At 42.1% G+C, this 22867-nt stretch overlaps 2 protein-coding genes and 1 non-coding gene across 3 annotated transcripts; 1 reads left to right on the top strand and 2 right to left on the bottom strand.

Annotated features, from left to right (window-relative positions):
* Positions 1–1816: 1816 nt before the first annotated feature.
* On the bottom strand, positions 1817–1889 carry TRNAW-CCA (transfer RNA tryptophan (anticodon CCA)). Its single transcript has one exon. It is a non-coding gene; the product is annotated as a tRNA-Trp (tRNA).
* A 13728-nt stretch (positions 1890–15617) lies between these two features.
* RNF113A (ring finger protein 113A) lies at positions 15618–16861 on the bottom strand. The gene has a single exon (XM_065901141.1). The coding sequence runs from the start codon at positions 16703–16705 to the stop codon at positions 15674–15676; it is 1032 nt and encodes a 343-aa protein (XP_065757213.1). The 5' UTR covers positions 16706–16861; the 3' UTR covers positions 15618–15673.
* An 84-nt stretch (positions 16862–16945) lies between these two features.
* Positions 16946–20769, top strand: NDUFA1 (NADH:ubiquinone oxidoreductase subunit A1). Its single transcript, XM_065901186.1, has 3 exons — positions 16946–17115; positions 18157–18246; positions 20613–20769. Exons 1-3 carry the CDS (start codon positions 17014–17016, stop codon positions 20631–20633), a joined length of 213 nt encoding a protein of 70 aa, XP_065757258.1. The 5' UTR covers positions 16946–17013; the 3' UTR covers positions 20634–20769.
* Positions 20770–22867: the final 2098 nt, after the last annotated feature.

The raw sequence follows: 22867 nt of genomic DNA on the forward strand, positions 1-22867 counted from the left end.
GTAATGTGGCTGAAAGGTCGGGGTCCCTTCTTTCACCCAGCCCCCTCTGGTGGGACAGAAGCTCTACCTTGAGCATGGTTGGGCTGAAAATACTGGGACCCTGATTACCGTTGCCCAGGCTGGTATGGTGGTTCCACACTGGCAGAGGCAAGCTGAGAAGACCTGAGGCTACCGCCCCACCTCTACCTAGCACTTAAGTCCTAAAGTGGGGAAGTTGCTCAGAGAGAAGCAACCTCGCCCCTCAATCCCATAGTCTTGGCTTGGAGATTTTTCTTTGGGGGAGAAGGTTACAAAACAGTCCATAATCTCTTCCCAAAGGAACTGACTTCATCAGCAACAGAGAATAGGAAGTTCGAGCTTAAGGGTATTCTCAAAAACAGTGGAGGTAGTGGCCTTTGGGAGGAGTTTGGTAGGTTCAGTGGAGATATATAAACTAAACTGTAGGCCACCTCATCTACAAGAGAGAACTGGGTAAGGAGATGGCTGGGGGGAGCCCTCCTAGGCTCAGAACAACTCTCAAACATTGATCTCAGGAACTGTTCCTCCAAAGGAGCTCTAGGGACTTCCCTGGCTGTCCAGTGGTTAAGACTCCGTGTTTCCAGTGCAGGGGGTGTGGGTTTAATACCTGGTCAGGGATCTAAGATCCCACATGAAGCATGGCCAAAAAACAAAAACAAACAAAAAACAAAGGAGGGGCTTCCCTGGTGGCGCAGTGGTTGAGAGTCCGCCTGCCGATGCAGGGGACACGGGTTCGTGCCCCGGTCCGGGAAGATCCCACATGCCGCAGAGCAGCTAGGCCCGTGAGCCATGGTCGCTGAGCCTGCGCGTCCAGAGCCTGTGCTCCGCAAGGGGAGAGGCCACAGCAGTGAGAGGCCCACGTACCGCAAAAAAACGGAAAAAACAAAGGAGCTCTAATTTGTATGCTGCAGAGAAGTAAGGTAAATACTGAAAAATGTAATTTGGACAGTAGAGCAATTTATGCCCCAGGGTGTTGTTGAAGACAATAGAACAATCATTTTGCAAACAGAGTTTAACAGCTGGGCACTGCCAGGAAAAGAGACAAAGAAAAAGCTGTCAAAACCACTGTCATCTTGGGAGACTAAGGGTTCACCCAAGGCCACACCCCTTGAGGACCAACATCAGAGGATTAACACTGGGGGGTGGGGGGACAGCAGGGATAGACTTCAGCAATGATCCAGCCATTCACTAAGCAAGGAACAATAATAAGCCCAGAGTGGTGGCTGGGGGGCCTGCACCCATATTTAGTATATTACCTAAAACATTCAGTTTCCAAAGAAAATATATTATGGGATATACAAAGAAACAGGAAAGTATTACCCATACACTATAGGGTGGTGGGGAGAAGCAGGTAGCAAAAACTTCCTGTGAGAGTAACCGGATGTCAGAGTTAACAAAGGCTTCAGAGTAGCCATTATAAATACATTCAAAGAACTAAAGGAAACCATGATTAAAGAAATAAAGTATGAGACAATGTATCAAATAGAGAATTCAATAAATATAAATTATATATAAAAAAGAACTGGAAATTCTGGAGTTGAAAAGTACAGTAACTGAAAAGAAAAACTCACTAGAGGGTCTTATATTACCTTATTAGGGCTGCCATAACAAAATACCACAGACTGGGTGGCGTAAACAGCAGGTATTTATATTCTCACAGTTCTGGAGGCTAGAATTCCAAGATCAAGGTGTCAGCAGGTTTGGTCCTTTCTTTCTTCCTTCCTTCCATTTATTTATCTAGCTGTGCTGGGTCTTAGTTACGGCATGCGGGCTCTTAGTTGCAGCATGTGGGATCTAGTTCCCTGACCAGGGATCGAACCTGGGCCCCCTGCATTGGGAGCGTGGAGTCTTAACCACTGGACCACCAGGGAAATCCCCAGGTTTGGTTATTTCTGAGGCTTCTCTCCTTGGCTTGCAGATGGCTATCTTTAACTGTGTTCTCACATGGTCATTCCTCTGTGTCCATGTGCCCCTGTTGTTTCTTTTTGTATCTAAATTTCCTCTTCTCATAAGGATACTGCTCAATGGTAAGTAGACTTATCGTGGTGATCATTTTGAAATGTATATAAATATTGAATCACTATGTTGTATACCAGCGACTAACATAGTGTTGTAGGTCAATTATACTTCAAAAACAAACAAATTCATAGAAAAAGAGATCAGATTTGTGGTTACCAGAGTTGGGGGGGAGGGGGAGTTGGGTGAAAGTAGTCTAAAGCTACTGGAAAAAACACATACAATGTAAGAGCTGTGAGTTGAGTCTATTCCGCGTCTTACTGAGGACTGTAGCCCAGGAGACAGCCCCTCAGATAACGCTGAGAAACAGTTCCGAAGAGGTAGGGGAAGAGCCAGTATATATAGTGCAGTCAAGATCTCGGTAAAGGTTTACTGCTCATGAGGATCAAATATCTCAGTCAATGATTTTAGTACTTTTCTAAGTATGGGAAGGTGCGAGCATATGGTGTCATTGAAATTCTTCCTTCCTTAAAATATGCATTTTAACTATCCAGGGGCTCATATATCCAAAACACACAATGCTTCATCCTGAATTCCTTTCAGGGTGTCCTTGTAGGTCAGTGACTGCAGTGGCCAATGACTTGATCCTTGTAGAACTGGAATGGCAGGCCACATTCTCTGTTTACAGTATAAACTTCCAGTTATAAGATAAATAAGTACTAGGGATGTAATGTACAACATGATAAATATAATTAGCACTGCTGTGTGTTATATATGAAAGTTGTTAAGAGAGTAAATTCTAAGAGTTCTCATCACAAGGAAAACATTTTTTTCTATTTCTTTAAGTTTGTATCTATATGAGATGATGGATGTTCACTAACTTACTGTGGTAATCATTTCATGATGTATGTAAGTCACATCATTATGCTGTATACCTTAAACTTACACGGTGCTGTATATCATTTATATCTCAATAATACTGGAAGAAAAAAAATTAGGACACCACTCAGATTAGATTAGGGCCCACCCTAACAGTCTTGTTTTAATTTAGTCATTTTTTTTTTTTTTTTTTTTTTTTGCGGTACACGGGCCTCTCACTGTTGTGACCTCTCCCATTGCGGAGCACAGTCTCTGGACACACAGGCTCAGTGGCCATGGCTCATGGGCCTAGCTGCTCCGTGGCATGTGGGATCTTCCCGGACCGGGGCACAAACCCGTGTCCCCTGCATCAGCAGGCGGCCTCTCAACCACTGCGCCACCAGGGAAGCCCAGTCACCTTTTTTTTTTTTAATTCTAATTTAATTTAATTTTATTTTTATACAGCAGGTTCTTATTAGTTATCTATTTTATACATATTAGTGTATATATGTCAATCCCAGTCCCCCAATTCATCCCACTGAGTTTTAATTTTTTTTTACAGTAGGTCCTTGTTGGTTATCTGTTTTATTTTATTTTATTATTTAAAAAATAATTTATTAATTTATTATTTATTTTTGGTTGCATTGGGTCTTTGTTGCTGTGTGCAGGCTTTCTCTAGTTGCGGCGAGCAGGGGCTACTTTTCGTTGCGGTATGCAGGCTTCTCATTGCAGTGGCTTCTCTTGTTGCAGAGGATGGGCTCTAGGCACACGGGCTTCAGCAGCTGTGGCTCGCAGGCTCTAGAGCGCAGGCTCAGTAGTTGTGGCACACGGGCCTAGTTGCTCCGTGACATGTGGGATCTTCCTGGACCAGGGCTCGAACCTGTGTCTCCTGTATTGGCAGGCGGATTCTTAACCACTGTGCCACCAGGGAAGCCCTCCATGGTTATCTATTTTAAATATAGCAGTGTGCATAGGTCAATCCCAAACTTCCAATCAATCTTAAAAAAAATTTTATTGGCATATAGTTGACTTACAATGTTGTGTTTGTTTCTGCTGTACAGAAAAGTGAATCGGTTATACATATACATATATCCATTCTTTTTTAGATTCTTTTCCCATATAGGTCATTACAGAGTATTTTTAAAATATTTATTTATTTATTTATTTGGCTGTGCCGGTTCTTAGTTGTGGCATGCGGGATCTAGTTCCTTGACCAAGAATCGAACCCCAGCCCCCTGCATTGGGAGCATGGAGTCTTAACCACTGGACCACCAGGGAAGTCCTGGTCATTATGGAGTATTGAGTAGAGTTTCCTGTGCTATACAGTAGGTCCTTATTAGTTATCTATTTTATATATAGTAGTGTGTAAATCTCCCAATTTAGTCCTCCCCCTTAGTCACCTCTTTAAAGGCACTATCTCCCAATATAGTCATATCCTGAGGTACTGGCGGTTTCAACATATGACTTTTGGGAGGGAAACAATTCTGCCTATATAACAGGTCTCCACAGTAAATTTGAATTGGCAGGAGAAAGAATTAATAAACTTGAAGATATATTCATAGAGATTATGCAATCCAAAGAATAGAGAGAAAAAAGAATGAAGAGCCTCAGAGAACTATGGAACACCATTATGCACACCAACATATACGTAGCAGAAGTACCAGAAAGAGAGGAGTGGGAGAAAGGAGGGAAAAAAAGATATTTGAAGAAATAATGGCTAAAAACTTTCCTGAATTTATTGAAAAACAATCTACCTATCTAGGAAGCTCAGTGGACTCCAAGTAAAACAAATGCAAAAAGATCCATAAACAGACACATCATAATAAAAATGCTGAAATATAAAGACAAGGAACAAATCTTGAAAGCAGCAAAAGAAAAATGACTCATCATTTACAAGGGAATCCCAATAGGATTAAAAGCTGACTTTTTATCAGAAACAGTGGAGGCCAGAAGAAAGTAGGACAACGTATTCAAAGTGCTCAAAGAAAAAAAAAAAGACAGTCAACTAAGAATCCTGTATTGAGCAAAGTTATCTTTCAAAAATGAAGGTGGGGCTTCCCTGGTGGCGCAGTGGTTGAGAGTCCGCCTGCCGATGCAGGGGACACGGGTTCGTGCCCTGGTCCGGGAGGATCCCACGTGCCGCGGAGCGGCTGGGCCCGTGAGCCATGGCCGCAGAGCCTGCACGTCTGGAGCCTGTGCTCCGCAATGGGAGAGGCTGCAACAGGGAGAGGCCCATGTACAGCAAAAAAAAAAAAACAAAGAAGGTGAAATAAAGACATTCCCAGGTATATAAAAACTGAGAGACTTCATTGCTAGTAGACCTACCTTACAAGAAATAGGAAGTTGTTTAGGCTGATATCAAGTGACCCCAGATATTAGTTCAAATCCATACAAAAAACCCCAAAGAACAAAGGTAAAGGTAATTGTTGGAGGAGGTCATCAAGATGTGATCGTTGGTTGACCCGAAAGCTGGACCCAGGCAATTAGAGGCTCCTTATCCCCCCACTACCCAAGTCAGTGGAATATGTATTCTACCCACCATTCCCACACTAGGTGCCATTTCAAGAATGTAGCCTTGAGAGAGTAATGCTGAATTGTTGAGACCACCTGGACTGAATATGTGACTGAACCCTGTTAAGGCCTCTATGTAAACTTTTAAGATTCTGATGGGTGGATGCAGAGATTTACTTAGCTTGCAACCACCCAAGACACGCCTCCTATGTAAGTTCCCTTGCTTATTAAAACTGCCACCTACAAATCTGGAGTGGTCTGCCTCTTTCATTGGTATCTCCTTACCCTCCGTGTAAGGGGGCCAGTTTCAGATTTCACCTGGGGAACTCCTGAGGTTACAAACCAACAGTAGTTGTATAATTATTAAAGACAATATAAATGCATATTTCTTCTCCTTTCTTCTCTTAACCAGTTTATATATTAACTGTAGAAAATGATACGTCTATAGTGTATTGTTGGGCCTATAACATAGAAATGTAATATATTTTCCAATAGTAGCACAAAGGAGGTGGGTGGAACAAAGATGTATTGGGCTAAGGAAAAATGATAAAAAGAAGGTTAATATAACAGAAGGTATAAATATATACTTGTTCTCCTTTCTTAGCTCCTGTAAAAGTCATAAAATTATATAAAGTAATATAATAATGTATTATTAGTTTGTAACATTTATAGATGTAATATGTGTAACAGTAATATCACAAAAAGGGGCAAAAGGGAATAGAAGCATATAGGAATGTTTTATATCTCACTGGAAATAAATTAGTATAAATTAGTATAAATCTGAATTTTTTTTATAAAGGATATTTATATATATTTTTTGCAGTACGTGGGCCTCTCACTGTTGTGGCCTCTCCCGTTGCGGAGCACAGGCCTAGCCACTCCGCGGCATGTGGGATCTTCCGGGACTGGGGCACGAACCCGTGTCCCCTGCATTGGCAGGCGGACTCCCAACCACTGCGCCACCAGGGAAGCCCTAATTAATTAATTTTATTTTTGGCTGCATCGGGTCTTCGTTGCTGTGTGCAGGTTTTCTCTAGTTGTGGTGAGCAGGGGCTACTCCTTGTTGTGGTGAGCGGGCTTCTCATTGCAGTGGCTTCTCTTGTTGTGGAGCATAGGCTTTAGGCGCATGGGTGTCAGTAGTTGTGGCACGTGGGCTCAGTAGTTGTGGCACGCACTCTAGAGCCTGTGCCCCACAACAAGAGAAGCCACTGCAATGAGAAGCCGAAGCACGGCAGTGAAGTAGCCCCTGCTTGCTGCAACTAGAGAAAGCCCGTGCGCAGCAATGAAGACCCAGCACAGCCAAAAAAAAAAAGACATGAATGGTAAACCCTAGAGCTGCCATTAGGGAAATAATTCAAAAAATGTGAAAAAATCATTAAAGAAGTTAAAATGCTACATTAGAAAAATATTCACTTAATGCAAAAGAAAGCAGTAAAGTTGGAACAGAGGAACATAAATGAAAAAAAGTAAAATACAAACATACATTCAACTCTATCAACAGTAACAGTAAATGTGAATGGATTAAACAACGCAAAAGATAGTTTGTCACACTGGGTAAAAAAACAAGATCCAACTGTTATTGTCTACAGGAGACACACTTTTTTTTGGAGGGGGGCTGTGCCATCTTAGTTCCCTGACCAGGGATTGAACCTGTGCCCCTTGCAGTGGAAGCAAGGAGTCCTAACCACTGGACTGCCAGGGAATTCCCAGGAGACACGCTTTAGATTCAAAGATATAAATAGGCTGAAAAAGATATATCATGTAAACAGCAACCACAAGAGGGCTGAAATGGCTATACTAATATCAGACATAATAGACTTTAAAACAAAAAAGTGTTACTACAGATAAAGAGGGACATTCTATAATGATAAAGGGGTCAATCCATCAAGAAGATATAACAATTATAAAATATATGCACTTAGTAAAGGAGCACCAATATACATGAGGGAAAAACTGACAGGAATGTAGGGAGAAATGGACAATTCAATAATTTTTGAGACTTCAATACCCCATTTTCAATAATGGATAGAATAAGTAGGCAGAAGATCAACACAAATAGAAAAATCTAACAACACTATAAACCAAATAGATCTAAGAGACACATCCCACTCTTAGAACCCTCCACCCAACAAGAGAATGTACATTCTTCTCAAGTGTACATGGGACATTCTCTAGAATGGACCAAATGATAGGCCATAAAACAAACCTCAATAAATTTAAAAGGATACAAAAAATACAAAGTATATTCTCTAGCTACAGTGGAATGAAATTAGAAATCAATAACAGAAGAAAAACTGGAAAATTTATAAATATATGGAAATTAAACAACATACTCTAAAACAATCAATGAATCAAAGAAGTCAAATGGAAAATTAGAAAGTACTTTGAGATGAATGAAATGAAGACACAACATACCAAAACTTATGAGATGCAGCAAAAGCAGTGCTTAGTGGGAAATTTATAGCTTTAAATCTGTAGATTAAAAAAAGAAAAATCTCAAATTAATCACCTAACTTTCTACTTTAACACACTGGAAAAGTGTCTTTTCCAACTAAACCTAAAGCAAGCAGAAGGAAGGGAATAATTAAGATTAGAGGGGAAATTAATGAAAGAGAGAACAGAAAAATAGAGAAAAATCAATGAAACCAGAGCTGGTTCTTTGAAAAGATCAATAAAATTGGTAAACTTTTAGCTAGATTGACTAAATAAATAAATAGCAAAAGAGAGAGGACTCAAATTACTAGAATCAGAAATGAATAGGGAAGTCCCTGGCTGTCCAGTGGTTAGAACTCGGCACTTTCACTGCAGGGCCAGGGTTCAGTCCCTGATCGGGGAACTAAGATCCCACAAGCTGTGTGGCGTGGCCAAAAAAATAAAAAAAATAAAAGAGGGGACATTACTGATGATCTTCATCTTCATCTTATAAAGATGAAAAGGATTATAAATGAATACCATGAATAACTGTAAAATAAATTAAAGATTAAAATGAATGGAAAAACATCCTGTGTTCACTGATTAGAGGATTAACATTAATTTTTTAAATTACTTTATTTATTTTGGCCACGTCGCCATGAGGCTTGCAGGGTATTAATTCCCTGACCAGGGATTGAACCCAGACCCTCAGCAGTGAAAGTGTGGAGTCTTAACCACCGGACTGCCAGGGAATTCACGATATTAATTAATATTATTTAGATGGCAGTGCTTCCTAAGTTGATCTACAGATTCAATGCAATCTCTATCAAAATTCCAGCTGATTTATTTGTAGAAATTGACAAGCTGACTCAAACATTCATAAGGAATTCATAAGGAATTGCAGGAGATCCAGGATATCCAAAACAATAGGAGGGCTCACACTTCCTGTTTTCAAAACTTTCTACAAAACAACAGTAATCAAGACCTTGTGGTACTGGCATAAAAATAGATATATAGATAAATGGAATAGAATTGAGAGTCCAGAAACAAGCCCATCTGTCTATGGTCAACTAATATTTTTACAAGACTGCCAAGAACATTCAATGGTCTTTTCAACAAATGGTGCTAGGTCACTTGATAGCCACAAGCCAAAGAATAAAACCAAACCCTTATCTCATGCCATATACAAAAATTAACTCAAATTGTATCAAAAACCTAAATGTAAGAGCTCAAACTATAAAACTCTTGGAAACATAGGGGTAAATCTCTATGACTTCAGATTTATTTATCAGATTTATGTATTCTCAGATGTGATGCCAAAAGTATGAATAACAAAAGAAAAATGGTTAAATTGTACTTCATCAAAATTAAAACCTTTTGTGCTTCAAAGAATACCAACAAGAAAGTAAAAAGACAACCCACAGATTGGGAGACAATATTTGCAAATTATATATCTGATATGGGCCTGGTATCCAGAATATATAAAGAACTCTTACAACTGAACAACCCAAAGTCAAAGAAACCAATTAAAAAATGGGTAAAGGACTTGAATAGACATTTCTCCAAAGATGACATACAGATGGCTAACAAGCACATGTAAAGATGGTCGTCATTAGGGAAGTACAAATCCAAGCCATGATGAGATACCACTTCACAGCTACAAGGATTGCTATAAAAAAAAAAAGGAAATAAGTGCTGGTGATGTGGAGAAATTGGAGCCCTCTTACATTGCTGGCAGGAATACAAAATGGCACAGCTGCTGTGGAAAACAGTTTGCCAGTTCTTCAAAAAGTTAAAGATAGCATTACCAGGGACTTCCCTGGTGGCACAGTGGCTAAGAATCTGCCTGCCAATGCAGGGGACACGGGTTCAATCCCTCGTCTGGGAGGATCCCCCATACTGCGGAGCAACTAAGCCTGTGCGCCACAACTACTGAGCCTGTGCTCTAGAGCCCGTGAGACACAACTACTGAGCCCACGCGCCTAGAGCCCGTGCTCCGCAACAAGAGAAGCCACTGCAATGAGAAGCCCGTGCACCGCAATGAAGAGTAGCCCTTGCTCACCACAAGTAGAGAAAGCCTGTGCACAGCAAGGAAGAAACAACGCGGCCAAAAAAAAAAAAAAACAAAAAGATAGCATTACCATATATGACCCAGCAATTCTACTCCTAGGTGAATACTCAAAAGAATTGAAAAACAGGTACTCAGAGATATGTACACATTTTCAGAGTAGCCCTATTCACAATTGCCAAAAGGTGGAAAATAAAAAATGTCCATCAACAGATGAATGGATAATAAATTTGGTATATACATACAATGGAATATTATTCAGCCTCAAAAAGGAAGTTCTGATACATACTACAATGTGAATGAACCTTGAAAACATTATGTTAAGTGAAAGCCAGACACAAAAGACTACATATTATATGATTCTATTTATATGAAGTATCTAGAATAGCTAAATCCACAGAAACGGAATGCATATTGGCGGTTGCCAGGAGATGCTGGAAGGAGAGAATGAGGAGCATTTGCTTGATGGGTATGAGGCTTTCTTCCGGGGTGATGAAAATGTTTTGGAATTATATAGAGGTAATGTCACCAAACTGTTCCTTTTAAACCGGTTAACTTCTTGTTATGTGAATTTCACTTCAGTTAAAAAAAATGTTTTAAAAAAGGTTAAACAGTTACCATATGACTTAGCATTTCCACTTCTAGGTATCTCCCCAAGAGAAATGAAGATGCACATCCACACAGAAATGTGTGTACATGAATGTATCATTACTCATAATAGCCAAAATGTGGAAACAACCCAAAGTCCATCAACTGATGAATGGATAAACAAAATATAGTATAACCATAAAATGGAATATTATTCAGCCCCCTTAAGGAATGTATTGATATACTGTACAACATGGATGAACGTTGAGAGCACGCTCAGTGAAAGCAGGCAGTCACAAAAGGCCACATATTATATGATTCCATTGATATGAAATGTCCAGAAGAGGCAAATATGTAGAGACAGGAGATTACTGGTTGCCTGGGGGGATGGACAGTGACTGCTAATGGGTATGCTTTTCTTTCTATTTTTTTTTATTAGCAAACTTTTTTAAATTTTAAAAAAATTAAAAAAAATTTTATTGGAGTATAGTTGATTTACAATGTTGTGTTAGTTTCAGGTGTAGGGTATTGCTTTTCTTTTTGAAGTATTGAAAATTTTCTGAAATTAGATAGTGGTGATGGTTGCACAACCTTGGTGAATATACAAAAAGCCACTCAAATGCATATTTTAAAATGGTGAATTATATGATATGTGAATTATATCTCAATAAAGCTGTTACAAAGAAGAGTACATGGGAGAGAAACAAAAGACATTAAGTATACATTATTCTTGGCTGGGCGAGAGGGAAGGAGAGATAAATAGCTAAAGAGGAAGATCAATGGAAAAAAAGCAAGGGAGTGATTACCATAAAAATCAGCGTAGTTGTTACCTGTATGTGTCATCTGGAGAATCTGGATAATGTGATGGGCTTCTTGAGTGTTGTCAGTTTTGTATTTCTTGACCTGGGTGGTGGTTATGCAAGGGGTTCCTATGTAACTACTTGTTATACTGCAAAGTTATGTTTTATGCACTTTTCTCTATGTGCCTCTCTCCATCTCACTAAGTGGTACCACTTTCCACCTGGTTGCTCAGGTCAAAAATCTTAGAGTCACCTTGACTCTTCTATCTTACACCTCATATCTAACCTGTCAAGACAACTTGTCAGTTTTACCTTCAAACTACATTCAGAATCTGACCCCTTCTCACCACCACCTGGCTTGAGGCACTTACCATCTCTCACCTGGACAACCTTTTTTTTTTTTCTGGCTGCGTTGGGTCTTCATTGCTCTGTGCTGGCTTCCTCTAGTTGTGGCGAGCAGGGGCTACTCTTCGTTGCAGTGTGCAGGATTCTCATTGCAGTGGCTTCTCTTGTTGTAGAGCACAGGCTCTAGGCGCACAGGCTTCGGTAGTTGCAGCATGCTGGCTCAGTAGTTGTGGCTCGTGGGCTCTAGCACGCAGGCTCAGTAGTTGTGGTGCACAGGCTTAGTTGCTCCGCGGCATGTGGGATCTTCCCGGACCCGAGCTCGAACCCACGTCCCCTGCATTGGCAGGCAGATTCTTATCCACTGCACCACCAGCAAAGTCCCAACAGCAGTAGCCTTCTAACTGATCTCTGTGCTTCATCCCTTGACCCTCCTGCCCCGGTTTATTTTCTACATAGCAACCAGTTTCTTTTTTTTCTCCTTTGATCTGAAGGTGTTTCTTAATGAGATATAATCACATACAATGAAATGCACATACATGTACAGTCCACTGAGTTTGGACAAATGTAGACACCTGTGTAACAAACACCCCGGTTAAGATATAAAACATTTCCATTATCCCCCATAAGTTCCAGAAGGATCCTTTTTAAAGCCAGTGTTAGATCATGTTAGTCCTCTGCTCAGAACCTCCCAGTGACCCTCCATGTCACTGAGAATAAAAACTCAAGTTCGTACAATGGCTCATAAGGCTGTACACAGTCTGCCCTCGCCCCCCCCATTACCTTTCTTATCTAATCTTAGAGTTCTTTCCTCTTCCTTCAGTCTACTCTGTACGGGCTCCCAAAACAGATAATTACATTTCTTCCTCACTGTTCCTAGGACACGTCAGGCACTTTCCTGCCTCAGGGCCTTTGCACTTGGTGTTCTGTCTGGAATGCTCTTCTCCCAGATATCTGCTTCATTTAGGTCTCTGCTCAAATGTCACCTTATCAGAAGAGGCCCTCCCTGACCACCCTATATAAAATAACATGCCCCCCCACCCTGCACTCTCATCCCCTTACCTTGCTTCATTGTTCTTCATAGCACTTAGCTCAATCTATTATATATTATGCATGTATAATTCTGTTAGTCTCCCTCATGTAAGTTCTAGAGTGCAGGGACTTGAATGCTTTTGCTTTGGCTGTATCTCCAGTGCTTAACTCAATGCCTGGCATATAGTGGGTGCTCAAAAACTATTTATTAAATGAATGTCCACAGCCTCCAGTCTAGTCCAGTCTGCCATCATATCGCCTGGACTAGTGCACGAGCCTAACTGATCTCCCTGGCTTGTGTCCAGTCTCCACGATCCATTTCCCACACTGCAGAATTATCTTTTTAAAATTCAGATCTGATCATCTCACTTTCTTTCTTAAAACCCTTTGATGGCGTCCCTTTGCCCTTCTGATAAAGTCCAGAGTCCTTAATATGACTTGCAATGTGGCTGACTTGGCCCTGACTACCATCTGTCTTTTGCCTCCAGCATCCTGGTCTGCTTCGAGTTCTTAGCTGAAGCCAGTCTCTCACTTCAGGTCCTTGGTGTATACTAACCCTCTGACTGTGATACTCTTCCTACCACCCCCCTTTCAGGTCTCAATTTGAGGGTCATCTCCTAGGGGAGCCTCCTCTGAGCTCTCAGACTAGGTTAGTGCCTTCAGAGTCCAGCTGCAACTCATCTCTGCTGGCATGCTTTCTTCCCCCCCGCCCCATATTTATTTATTTTTTGCCACGCCACAAGGCTTGCGGGATCTCAGTTCCCCAGTTAGGGACTGAACTCGGGCCACGACAGTGGAAGCCCAGAGTCTTAACCACTAGGCCACTAGGGAACTCCCTCCATGTTTAATTTTTTTTTTAATTTGTAGGAATAACTATTTAGTTTTCACCTATGAAATGAAGTTGCACCATTTAATTAAAGGTGATAAAAATATTTCTTTTAAAAACTTTAATCATAAACTTTGTAAACATGAAAAATACCTTGAGTACACCACTGATTTTTGCTAGTCATTGTCCTGTTTCTTTCCATGACACTTTTTTTTTTTTTTTTTTTTTTTTTTTTTGGCGGTATGCAGGCCTCTCACTGCTGTGGCCTCTCCCGTTGCGGAGCACAGGCTCCAGACACGCAGGCTCAGCGGCCATGGCTCATGGGCCCAGCCGCTCCACGGCATGTGGGATCTTCCCGGACCGGGGCACGAACCCGCGTCCCCTGCATCGGCAGGCGGACTCTCAACCACTGCGCCACCAGGGAAGCCCTCCATGACACTTTTTAGAACACTGTCTTCCTTTGCGTTCCACCTCAGTGTAAGCTTCTCTTTCTCCATCTGCCTCTACAACTTCCTCTTTCCTATTCTGCTGTTTTTTTGTCTCATCTCTTAAATGCTGTTTTCTGTGTGATGCTTTCTTTAGCCCTTTTCCCACTAGGCTTCTCATGTATCCCCACTGTACTTAATACATTCTGTTAAAGAATGTTATCACATTATATCAAGTGAGTTTGATTCTGAACTCTCCCAAAGTCTGGGATTGGCTTAATCCTGAGAGATCAACCCACTGCACTTTTGTTCTTGTACTCATCACACCTGCACTGTTTGATGTCCAGCTCCATGAGGTAAGGGGCTATGTCTATCTTGTTTGCTAATATCCCGTATGCCAGGCATGGTGCCTGACAGAGTTGCTCAAAGAATATCTTTAAATGGACTAATGAATATGAATATAGAAACTCTAACCCACAATTTATTCTTACATCTGTTTCCTGGGATCAGCCCAAATTCTAGTCAGATCAAGAAAAATTTACTAGTCATTTTCCCTAACTGGCCTCCCTGCCTTCCATCTCCCTGCCATCTATCCGATAGCCTGCAACCACAGTAACATTAAAAAAAAAAAAAGTCTGATTGTGTTCCCTTCCCCAAGTCTCTATCTCGTCATTACCAACAGAATATAGTCAAAGCTCCTCAGCTTGGGTTCAAGGCTTTGGCCCTGATCCCCTTTTTCAAACCTCTGTGGGTTTATTTATTAAGTGCTTATTATATGCCAAGCACTGGCCTGGTCACTGAGGAGTTCACAAACTATTTGGGAACACAGGTACATAGATTAACTTTAATAGGGCGTGATCAGCTCTATTACAGGGTCTGTGAGAACACAGTTTCAGACAATGGATTATAAAATGTTAGATTTTTGCCCTCTGCAGGTTCACAAGTTCAGTGTAGAACTACATGTCCAATACGGTGGCTACCAGCCACATTTCCAGTGCTGAACAGCCACACGAAGCTAGTGTAGTGGCTGTCATACTGGACCACGGAGCATAGGCCATTTCAGTCATCCATGGCAGGGGGTTACCTAAAGGTGCTTTAAGGAGAGCAAGGAGCATCTCCCATACGCACAGGCTGTGGGGCTATAGCTACCAGTCTCCCGACCCAATTCTCCCACTCCCACTGCTGCCCTCAACCCCCAACATACACACCTTGGCTGGGGTGTATTTTGTTTTGTTTTTTGCGGTACGTGGGCCTGTCACTGCTGTGGCCTCTCCCGTTGCGGAGCACAGGCTCCGGACGCGCAGGCTCAGCGGCCATGGCTCACGGGCCCAGCCGCTCCGCGGCATGTGGGATCTTCCCCGACCGGGGCACGAACCCGCGTCCCCTGCATCGGCAGGCCGACTCTCAACCACTGCGCCACCAGGGAAGCCCGGCTGGGGTGTATTTTGAAGTAGTACGCGCTCCCAAGACGGATAATGTATGAAAGTACTTTTGTAAATTATTAAGTGATGCAAAAATGTGATATAATAAATAGGTCCAGTTCTTGCTTTCATCACAGCTTTGGTCACTTCAAGCAAATTCTAGCTCTTTTCTCGAACTTCTCCCATCCCCCAAATTTATGCTAAAGGGTTTTGAAAAGTATCTGTTACACACAGGCAGCATTTATACCAGGTAAAAATCCAGATTATACCTACCTTGGTGCTTTTACAAGCCATCCATCCAGCACCCTACTTCACCACCCGCCTTTTACTCTCACTTTCCCTAGAAAGGAAGGACACAAATTAAGATTTCCAAAACAAAAAAACATTTATTTTGAGATTTGAGAATAATGGGAAAATTAAGTAATGGGAATTGGACCCTCATCGGGGTCTTCTGGGAAATCGGAAGCACCATCCTCTTCTGGAGCTCTGTGCTTCTCCAGTTTAGCAATCAATTCTTTCGCTGGATTGAAGACGCCATTGGTCTGCTGGTCACAGACATAGCAGCGCGGGGTGGTGCGGAAATGCTGCAGCGCACAGCTCTCGCAGAAATAATGCCTGCACTTGGTGACAACTGGGTTTTGGAAGGTCTGGCGACAGATGAAACACTTGAATGGTATTTCCTCCTCATCGCTTCCCACTTCATAGTTTTCATCCTCATAGACACCATAGCGACCCTCATCAAGCTCACGTTCGATCTGCCACCCATGCTTGTAATCTGAACGGTCATGGAGGAATTTGCAGCTGTCTCCGAAGCCGCAAAAGCCAGTCTCCTTGTAGTCCTTACAAATGTCGGGCTGGTAATCCCAGCGCACGGTGGCACGCAGATGCTCGGGAGCTCGGATGGGGCCCTTCCTCACCATCCCGGAGGAAGCATTGCCCATAGACGTATCCTTAGGCTTCATGTATTTCTGATAATTATTGATTCCCCGATAGATCTTGTCATCTTCCTTGCCCTTCAGCTCCTCCTGGATCTTCTGGCTGCGCTCAAAGATGGCTTGCGCGTCACGTTCCTTCTCTGTGTCTAGTTCGTAGACAGCCGTCGCCCCCATATCTTCTGGCCCCACGGGTTTCGCCGAGCGAGTGGATTTATAGACCACGCCGAGGCTCTCGGGCTCGTTCTCCCCCTCCCCCTCCCCGCTACTCAGGTCGCCGTAAGCCGCATTCTGTTTACCACTGCCACGGGTTTTCTGTATCATCGGATTGTGGGTCGCCCGCTTCTTTTCCGGGCGGATCACAGTGTTGCCTTCGTCACTGCTGCTGCTGTCTCCGGACTCTCGTTTGCAGACCGGGCGCTTTCTGCGGCCTGCAGCCCCTTTTCGCACAGGCTTTTTGAAAAAAAAGGTGCACACCTGGTCTGTCGTCTTTCCTGGAGAAAGTTGCTCTGCCATTTTAAGTTTCGAGCTCCGAAACGGCTGTGGCCTGCTGGGTGGCGCGGAGCTGCTTCACGTCACTGCACGTCTTGCACTTGACCGCGAGTCGGTGCAAAATCCGCTGCGGAAAGATGACTGTGGGAGCAAGAGTGTGCGAGAGCGCAGGCGCGCGCCACTCTTGGGCCCTGCCGCGCTCCGTAGCTTCCTCCGCGTACATGACTCCGCCCCGCTCGTTCGCTGCCGCGGAAGTTACGGGAAAGGGTTCGAAGCCGGGTCACCTTTAAGGAGCTTGGAAGGAAGTGTTTGGCCTTGGTAACGGTGTCGCGATGTGGTTCGAGATTCTCCCCGGGATCGCCGTCATGGCCGTGTGCTTATTCATCCCGGGAATGGCCACTGCACGCATCCACAGGTTCACTAACGGGAGCAAGGTAAGGCGGCTTCTCCGGCCCGGCGGCTGACTCCACCGGCTGGCGTTACGAAATGGGCGGTGGGGTCGGGAACCCATTAGGACCCGGAGCCTCTCTCCGAGATGGGGAATACCGAGATCGGCCCTTTTTCTTTTTATTGCCTAAAAGCAGAGGCTTGCGGAACGAAGCCGACGGGAACCGTATTCTACTTTAGCAAGAAACAGCTGGCTGCTAGGTGAAGCGTGGGCAGGAGGGCGGAGTAGAGTTTTGGGGGCTGGAAAGACAGGAGATTGAAAGGGGTAGGTCCAAACTGCTAGGCAGAGGAGAGAGGCGTCGATTAGTGTTGGCCCCACTCCCTCTGACCTCTGGTCTCCTTTCTTGCTGGATTTTGATTTTAATTTCTCGCATCCATATCTTGGTATCTTCATGTTTTTCACTTTTTTCTAGCCTTTGTTTTGTTTTTGGCTGCGCCGCGCGGCTTTCGGGATCTCAGTTCCCCGACCAGGGGTTGAACCCCGCTTGGGCAGTGAAAGTGCCCAGTCCGAACCACTGGACCGCCAGGAAATTCCCCTTAATTAGGTTTCTTTTACCTTGACATTTTTTTATCCTCCCACTTTCTCTTGCAAGCCTTTAGGAACTTAGGTCATGTTCCTGTTTTTCACATTAGGATTTGTGATTTTCCTCTCTAATTAGTCCTTCACATTATCTCAGAGTATAAATGTACTTACTTTCTGGTTTTGTGATTGTCTTTCACTTGTGATCTACCACTGTCGTTTCTTCTCACTAGGGTCCCCAAAGGGAACAAGTAGTCATGACTTTAAAAAAAAAAAGAAAGGAGGAAAGAAAAAAAATGATGCTGGTTAAAATAGAAAGTGTAAGAACTCATGGTTACCATCTTAGCTCTAAAGTTTAGTGGTCCGATTTTATTTAGGATTCTGGTCTTATATTGTTAATTTGGTTTTTATATCAGTGATTCCATTTTTCTGGAATGTCACTTATAAATATCCCTCTATTGGGTCACTCATCTTTATAAACTACAGTAACAATTTCTTTTAATTGTAGGAAAAAAGAGTTGCCCATTATTCATATCAGTGGAATTTGATGGAAAGAGATAGGCGCATCTCTGGAGTTAATCGTTACTATGTGTCAAAGGTAAGATGGCTCTGACGCTAGCCCATCTGTCAGGGTTGAGGTGCATTCTGGTTAATGTTTTGCCAAAGGTCTTACAGCAGACTGGGAAATGCAAACTAAAATAGCACTGTCTTTTACATATTTAATGATCCTTTGCATTTGTTATTATGTGGATCATCTGCCTATATCCTTTCTCGTTCTGTTGTCTTTTTCTTTTTGATTTATAGGGCTTCTTATATATATATTACAGATATTAATCTTTTGTCTCTTTTATATGTGGCAAATATTTTTCTCAGTCTGCTGTCTTTTTTACTTTATGGTGGCTTTCATCAGATAGTTTTTTTTTTTAACGTCTTTATTGGAGTATAATTGCTTTACAATGGTGTGTTAGTTTCTGCTTTGTAACAAAGTGAATCAGTTATACGTATACATATGTTCCCATGTCTCTTCCCTCTTGCATCTCCCTCCCTCCCACCCTCCCTATCCCACCCCTCTAGGTGGTCACAAAGCACCGAGCTGATCAGACAGTTTTTAATCTTGATGTTCAGTTTATCATATTTTTATTGTTCTGGATTTTGGGTTTTATATCTTGTTTACAAATGACTTTTGTACCCAAGATTCTAAAAATATATTTCTACAGTTTCTCCAAATACCATTAAAGTCTTTTTTACATTTAGTGCTCTGACCTGTCTACAGGTCATTTTGGGGTATAATGTGAAGCAAGGATTTAACTTTAGTTTTCTCCAAGAAACAGCCAGTTGTCACAGTTATCTACATATGAAAAAGTCGATTTTTTATTTGAAATACCACTCTAGTAAACTAAACTTCCATATACACATGGGTCTGTTTCATGAATGCACTCTTCTATACTCCATTGGTTTGCCAGTTCCTGCACCAGTACATTAAAGAATTACTATAATTTTTTATTTGATTGAATCATATGAAACTGCTGTTTTTGTGGGTCAGAAATGGCCAAGCAGGGCTTCCCTGGTGGCACAGTGGTTGGGAGTCCGCCTGCCGATGCAGGGGTCGCGGGGTCGTGCCCCGGTCGGGGAGGATCCCACGTGCCGTGGAGCAGCTGGGCCCGTGGGCCGTGGCCGCTGGGCCTGCGCGTTGGAGCCTGTGCTCTGCAATGGGAGGGGCCACAGTGGTGAGAGGCCCGCGTACCACAAACAAACAAACAAAACAAACAAACAAAAATGGCCAAGCAGTAGCATTTTCATATGGTTCAACTTAATAGTATGTTCTTATATATTGTAGGAGTTCATCCTCATTATTCTTGTAAAAATTTTACTATTTTATACTTTCTCCTTGCTGATTCACCCTTCACAGCAAATCTAGGTAGATATTAATTCCATTTTATAGATGAGAAAACAGAAGGTCAGAGTGATTAAATTGTAGTATAAGGACTCAACCTATGTGATCTGCCTCTCAGTATAGTGCTATTTGAGAATCTAATCTGATGAACATGATGATATCTACTCATCTAGAGTGGTATTTCTCAAAGTATGGTTCAAGAATAACCAAAAAAAGGGGGAGTGGGGGAGGAATTCCTTGGCTGTCCAGTGGTTAGGACTCTGAGCTTCCACTGCAAGGGGCAGGGACACGGGGCACGGGTTCGATCCCTGGTTAGGGAACTCATATCCTGCAAGCCGCACAGCCAAAAAAAAAGAAAAAAAAAGTATGCCGTCAGGATCACCTGGCATGTGAGATAAAATACAGATTCCTAGGACCCTGACTGGACCAAATGAATTAGGATTTTTACAAGGTGGCTCCTAGGACTATGCAATTTAAATTTCTCTCAAGGTGATTCTTCCTTCAATTGAAACAGAATACGTGGAATGTGTTAACACCTGGAAGAAATGTCATCACTGATTACTCTTTTACTTTGTTGTTTCTGAAGTATTTGGTTGTGAACTGAGTAAGATAGAGTGGTCTTCTGAATAGTGTCATGCTTACAGGGCAAGAGTTCTGGAGTTGGGGGTCCCTGAACTTGAATTCTGGCTCTACTGCTTCCTTACTGACTTAAACAAGGGACTTTAAACCTCTCTGAGCCTCCATTTTTTTCACCTGTAAAAAAGTAGAATGGGGCTAATAATATCTTTCCTGATGTTGGCTGTTATTTTGTAAAATGGATTTACCTTACTGTCCTCTGACGCTGAGGGTGCTTTGTAGAAGGATCCAGGTGGTAAATAGTTGCTTTACTTTAGTCTTGATTGCAAGTGGAATGGGGGGTTGTCTTTTCATATAAAGTGGTATGTTTGCTACTGTCAGAAAATGAAAATTAGGAGTCATTATAGGTTATAGGAATCATTGTTGGTTATAGTACATGTACATCTTTGACAGGAACAGAATTCTCACATCTTCCTTTTTAAACTGTTTTTCAGGGTTTGGAGAACATTGATTAAGGAAGCATTTTCCTGATTGATGAAAAATAACTCAGTTATGCTTGTCTACCCCTGCTAGAAGGTTATGCAGTGTATTGTGTAGCATGCAGTGTATTTTGTAGTGTATAATAAAAATAAAACAAAAAAGTAAAATCAGGTTTTCTTTACTTTTTAGAATGGTACTACACAAGATCAAGCAGTCTACCCAATGTAGCTTTATCACTTTAAAAAAACTAAAGGCAACTGAGGCTTGTAAAATTAGAGACATAAGTACACCAAGTGCCGATCACTGTGTCTGGTGCCTGATGTGTCACACATGGTAGTTCCTGCTATTGTAATATTACTGAAAACCATTGTTTCTTCAGAGATTGCTAGGAGAATACAGAAAAAGTAGTACTTTGTTTTTTTTCTAGTTCCTATTCTGGGTGAATCCTATGTGCTTAAAATTCCAGACCGCACCTTCAACTTTCATGCACTCTGTATCCAGCACATAGTATTCGCTTAAGTGTTGATTTTTATTTTAGATTGCTGTGTAGAGCAGAAACAACAGTGATTATGTTTATTAAAATGAGTGTACCGACCATTTGAAACAAAGAATTGCATGTTCAGATAATATGAAGATCTGAAAGGGGGTAACTACTGTGAAGATGGTGATACTCCATGTGTACAGATCAACACCCCAGGTGACCACAGGACCTCTGGGTGAGGAAACTAAGTTATTTGTCATCCCCATGTTTTATTTAGTTTAACATTTGATCTGCTGGTGACCTTAAACACACCTGCACTGTATAGTTTCCACTGACCTCATCTTACAGGACAGGGCTCACAGAGGAAGGAGGTGGCAGTCCCACTTAGAGGAATACTGTATATCGTGCCGCCCTGTGATGACGAAACTGTTTAAGGAAAGCTGTGGTCATGGTTACAAATTTAATACAACCTCTAGTCTTTATTTAGTGCTACACAGGGCTCATTTTGCTGACTGTTATGAGAACTATCTCTGGAAAGGAAGAGGGAGGGCAGGTAGTACAGATAGGAATACAGGAGACTTACTGACAACATTACTAAGTTCGTCACTAAATCTATTGATTTTTAGGTCTGTTCTCTGTCCACTGTACCTCTAGGCAGGGCTTATCCACTAGAGGATTCATCCTTAGATGAATGTCAGGGCTGTATAGCGAGGGGCTACAAAGTGACAGAAAATCAGTTGGTCAGGTTTAGCGTTAGCGTCCGAATTCTTCACTCCCTTTTTTGTGGCACTTGCTATGAAATTTAGCCTTATTTTTATACTCCACTGGCAGGGAGTAAACCAGATGAAAATGCACACTTTGAAGCTAGAAGACTATAGTGGTGCGTTGTAGCCTGCATTTCTCTTGATTTTTTGAAAGTGCAGTTAGCCAGAAGGGTCTTCTTACAGCAGCTATGACGGATGTGGTCTGGCTACTGACCTCGGGTCCATTGGTCACCTGCTTTTAAGGCCAGCTGAAAGGATGCTTGGTAAACGATGCCATTCATTTGGTTTTATTTTTTATTTATGTTTATTGAAGTATAGTTGATGTACAGTATTATATAAGTTTCAGGTATACAACAAAGTCACAATTTTTAAAGGTTACACTCCATTTATAGTTATTATAAGATACTGGCTATATTCCCTGTCCTGTACAATATATCCTTGTAGCTAATTTTATACATATGGCTTTATTCTTTAACTTTTAAAACAGATACTGTATTCACATAGCTCAAAAATCCAACAATATAAGGTATTCAGTGAAAAGACTTGTTCCAGTCCCCTGCCCAGCACCTGCCCCACTGTCACGCTACCCCAAAGGGTCTCTATGCATGTAGAAATACAAACACGTGTTCTTCTGTCTTCTGTGATGCTAACATTTGATACACAGTTTACCTTTATGTCACTTGTTTGGAAGAATGGTTCTTGTTTGAAATTATATCTGTCAGGCTGCCATCATTATTTCTAGGGTCAAATGAAATAGTCAGTAGGAAAAGAGTTTGAAAAAGTTTGGAGGAAGCCATACACATTCAGAAGGGGGTTGGAAGAGGATGGCCCTGCCCTTTGGGAAACACTTTTAAGTGAAATATTTATGAAAAAAAAAGACAACACTCTAGAATCAGCAATTCCAACTTATAAGGACCCTTAGACATCTAGTCCAAATTCTGATTCCTCAGATGAGGAAACAAAGGTTCAGCGACGGGAAGCCATCACCTGGCTAGCTAGTAGCAGACCAGGGACTAGAATCTTG

The sequence above is a fragment of the Phocoena phocoena genome, chromosome X (genome assembly GCF_963924675.1).
Source record: "Phocoena phocoena chromosome X, mPhoPho1.1, whole genome shotgun sequence".
NCBI lineage: Eukaryota > Metazoa > Chordata > Mammalia > Artiodactyla > Phocoenidae > Phocoena > Phocoena phocoena.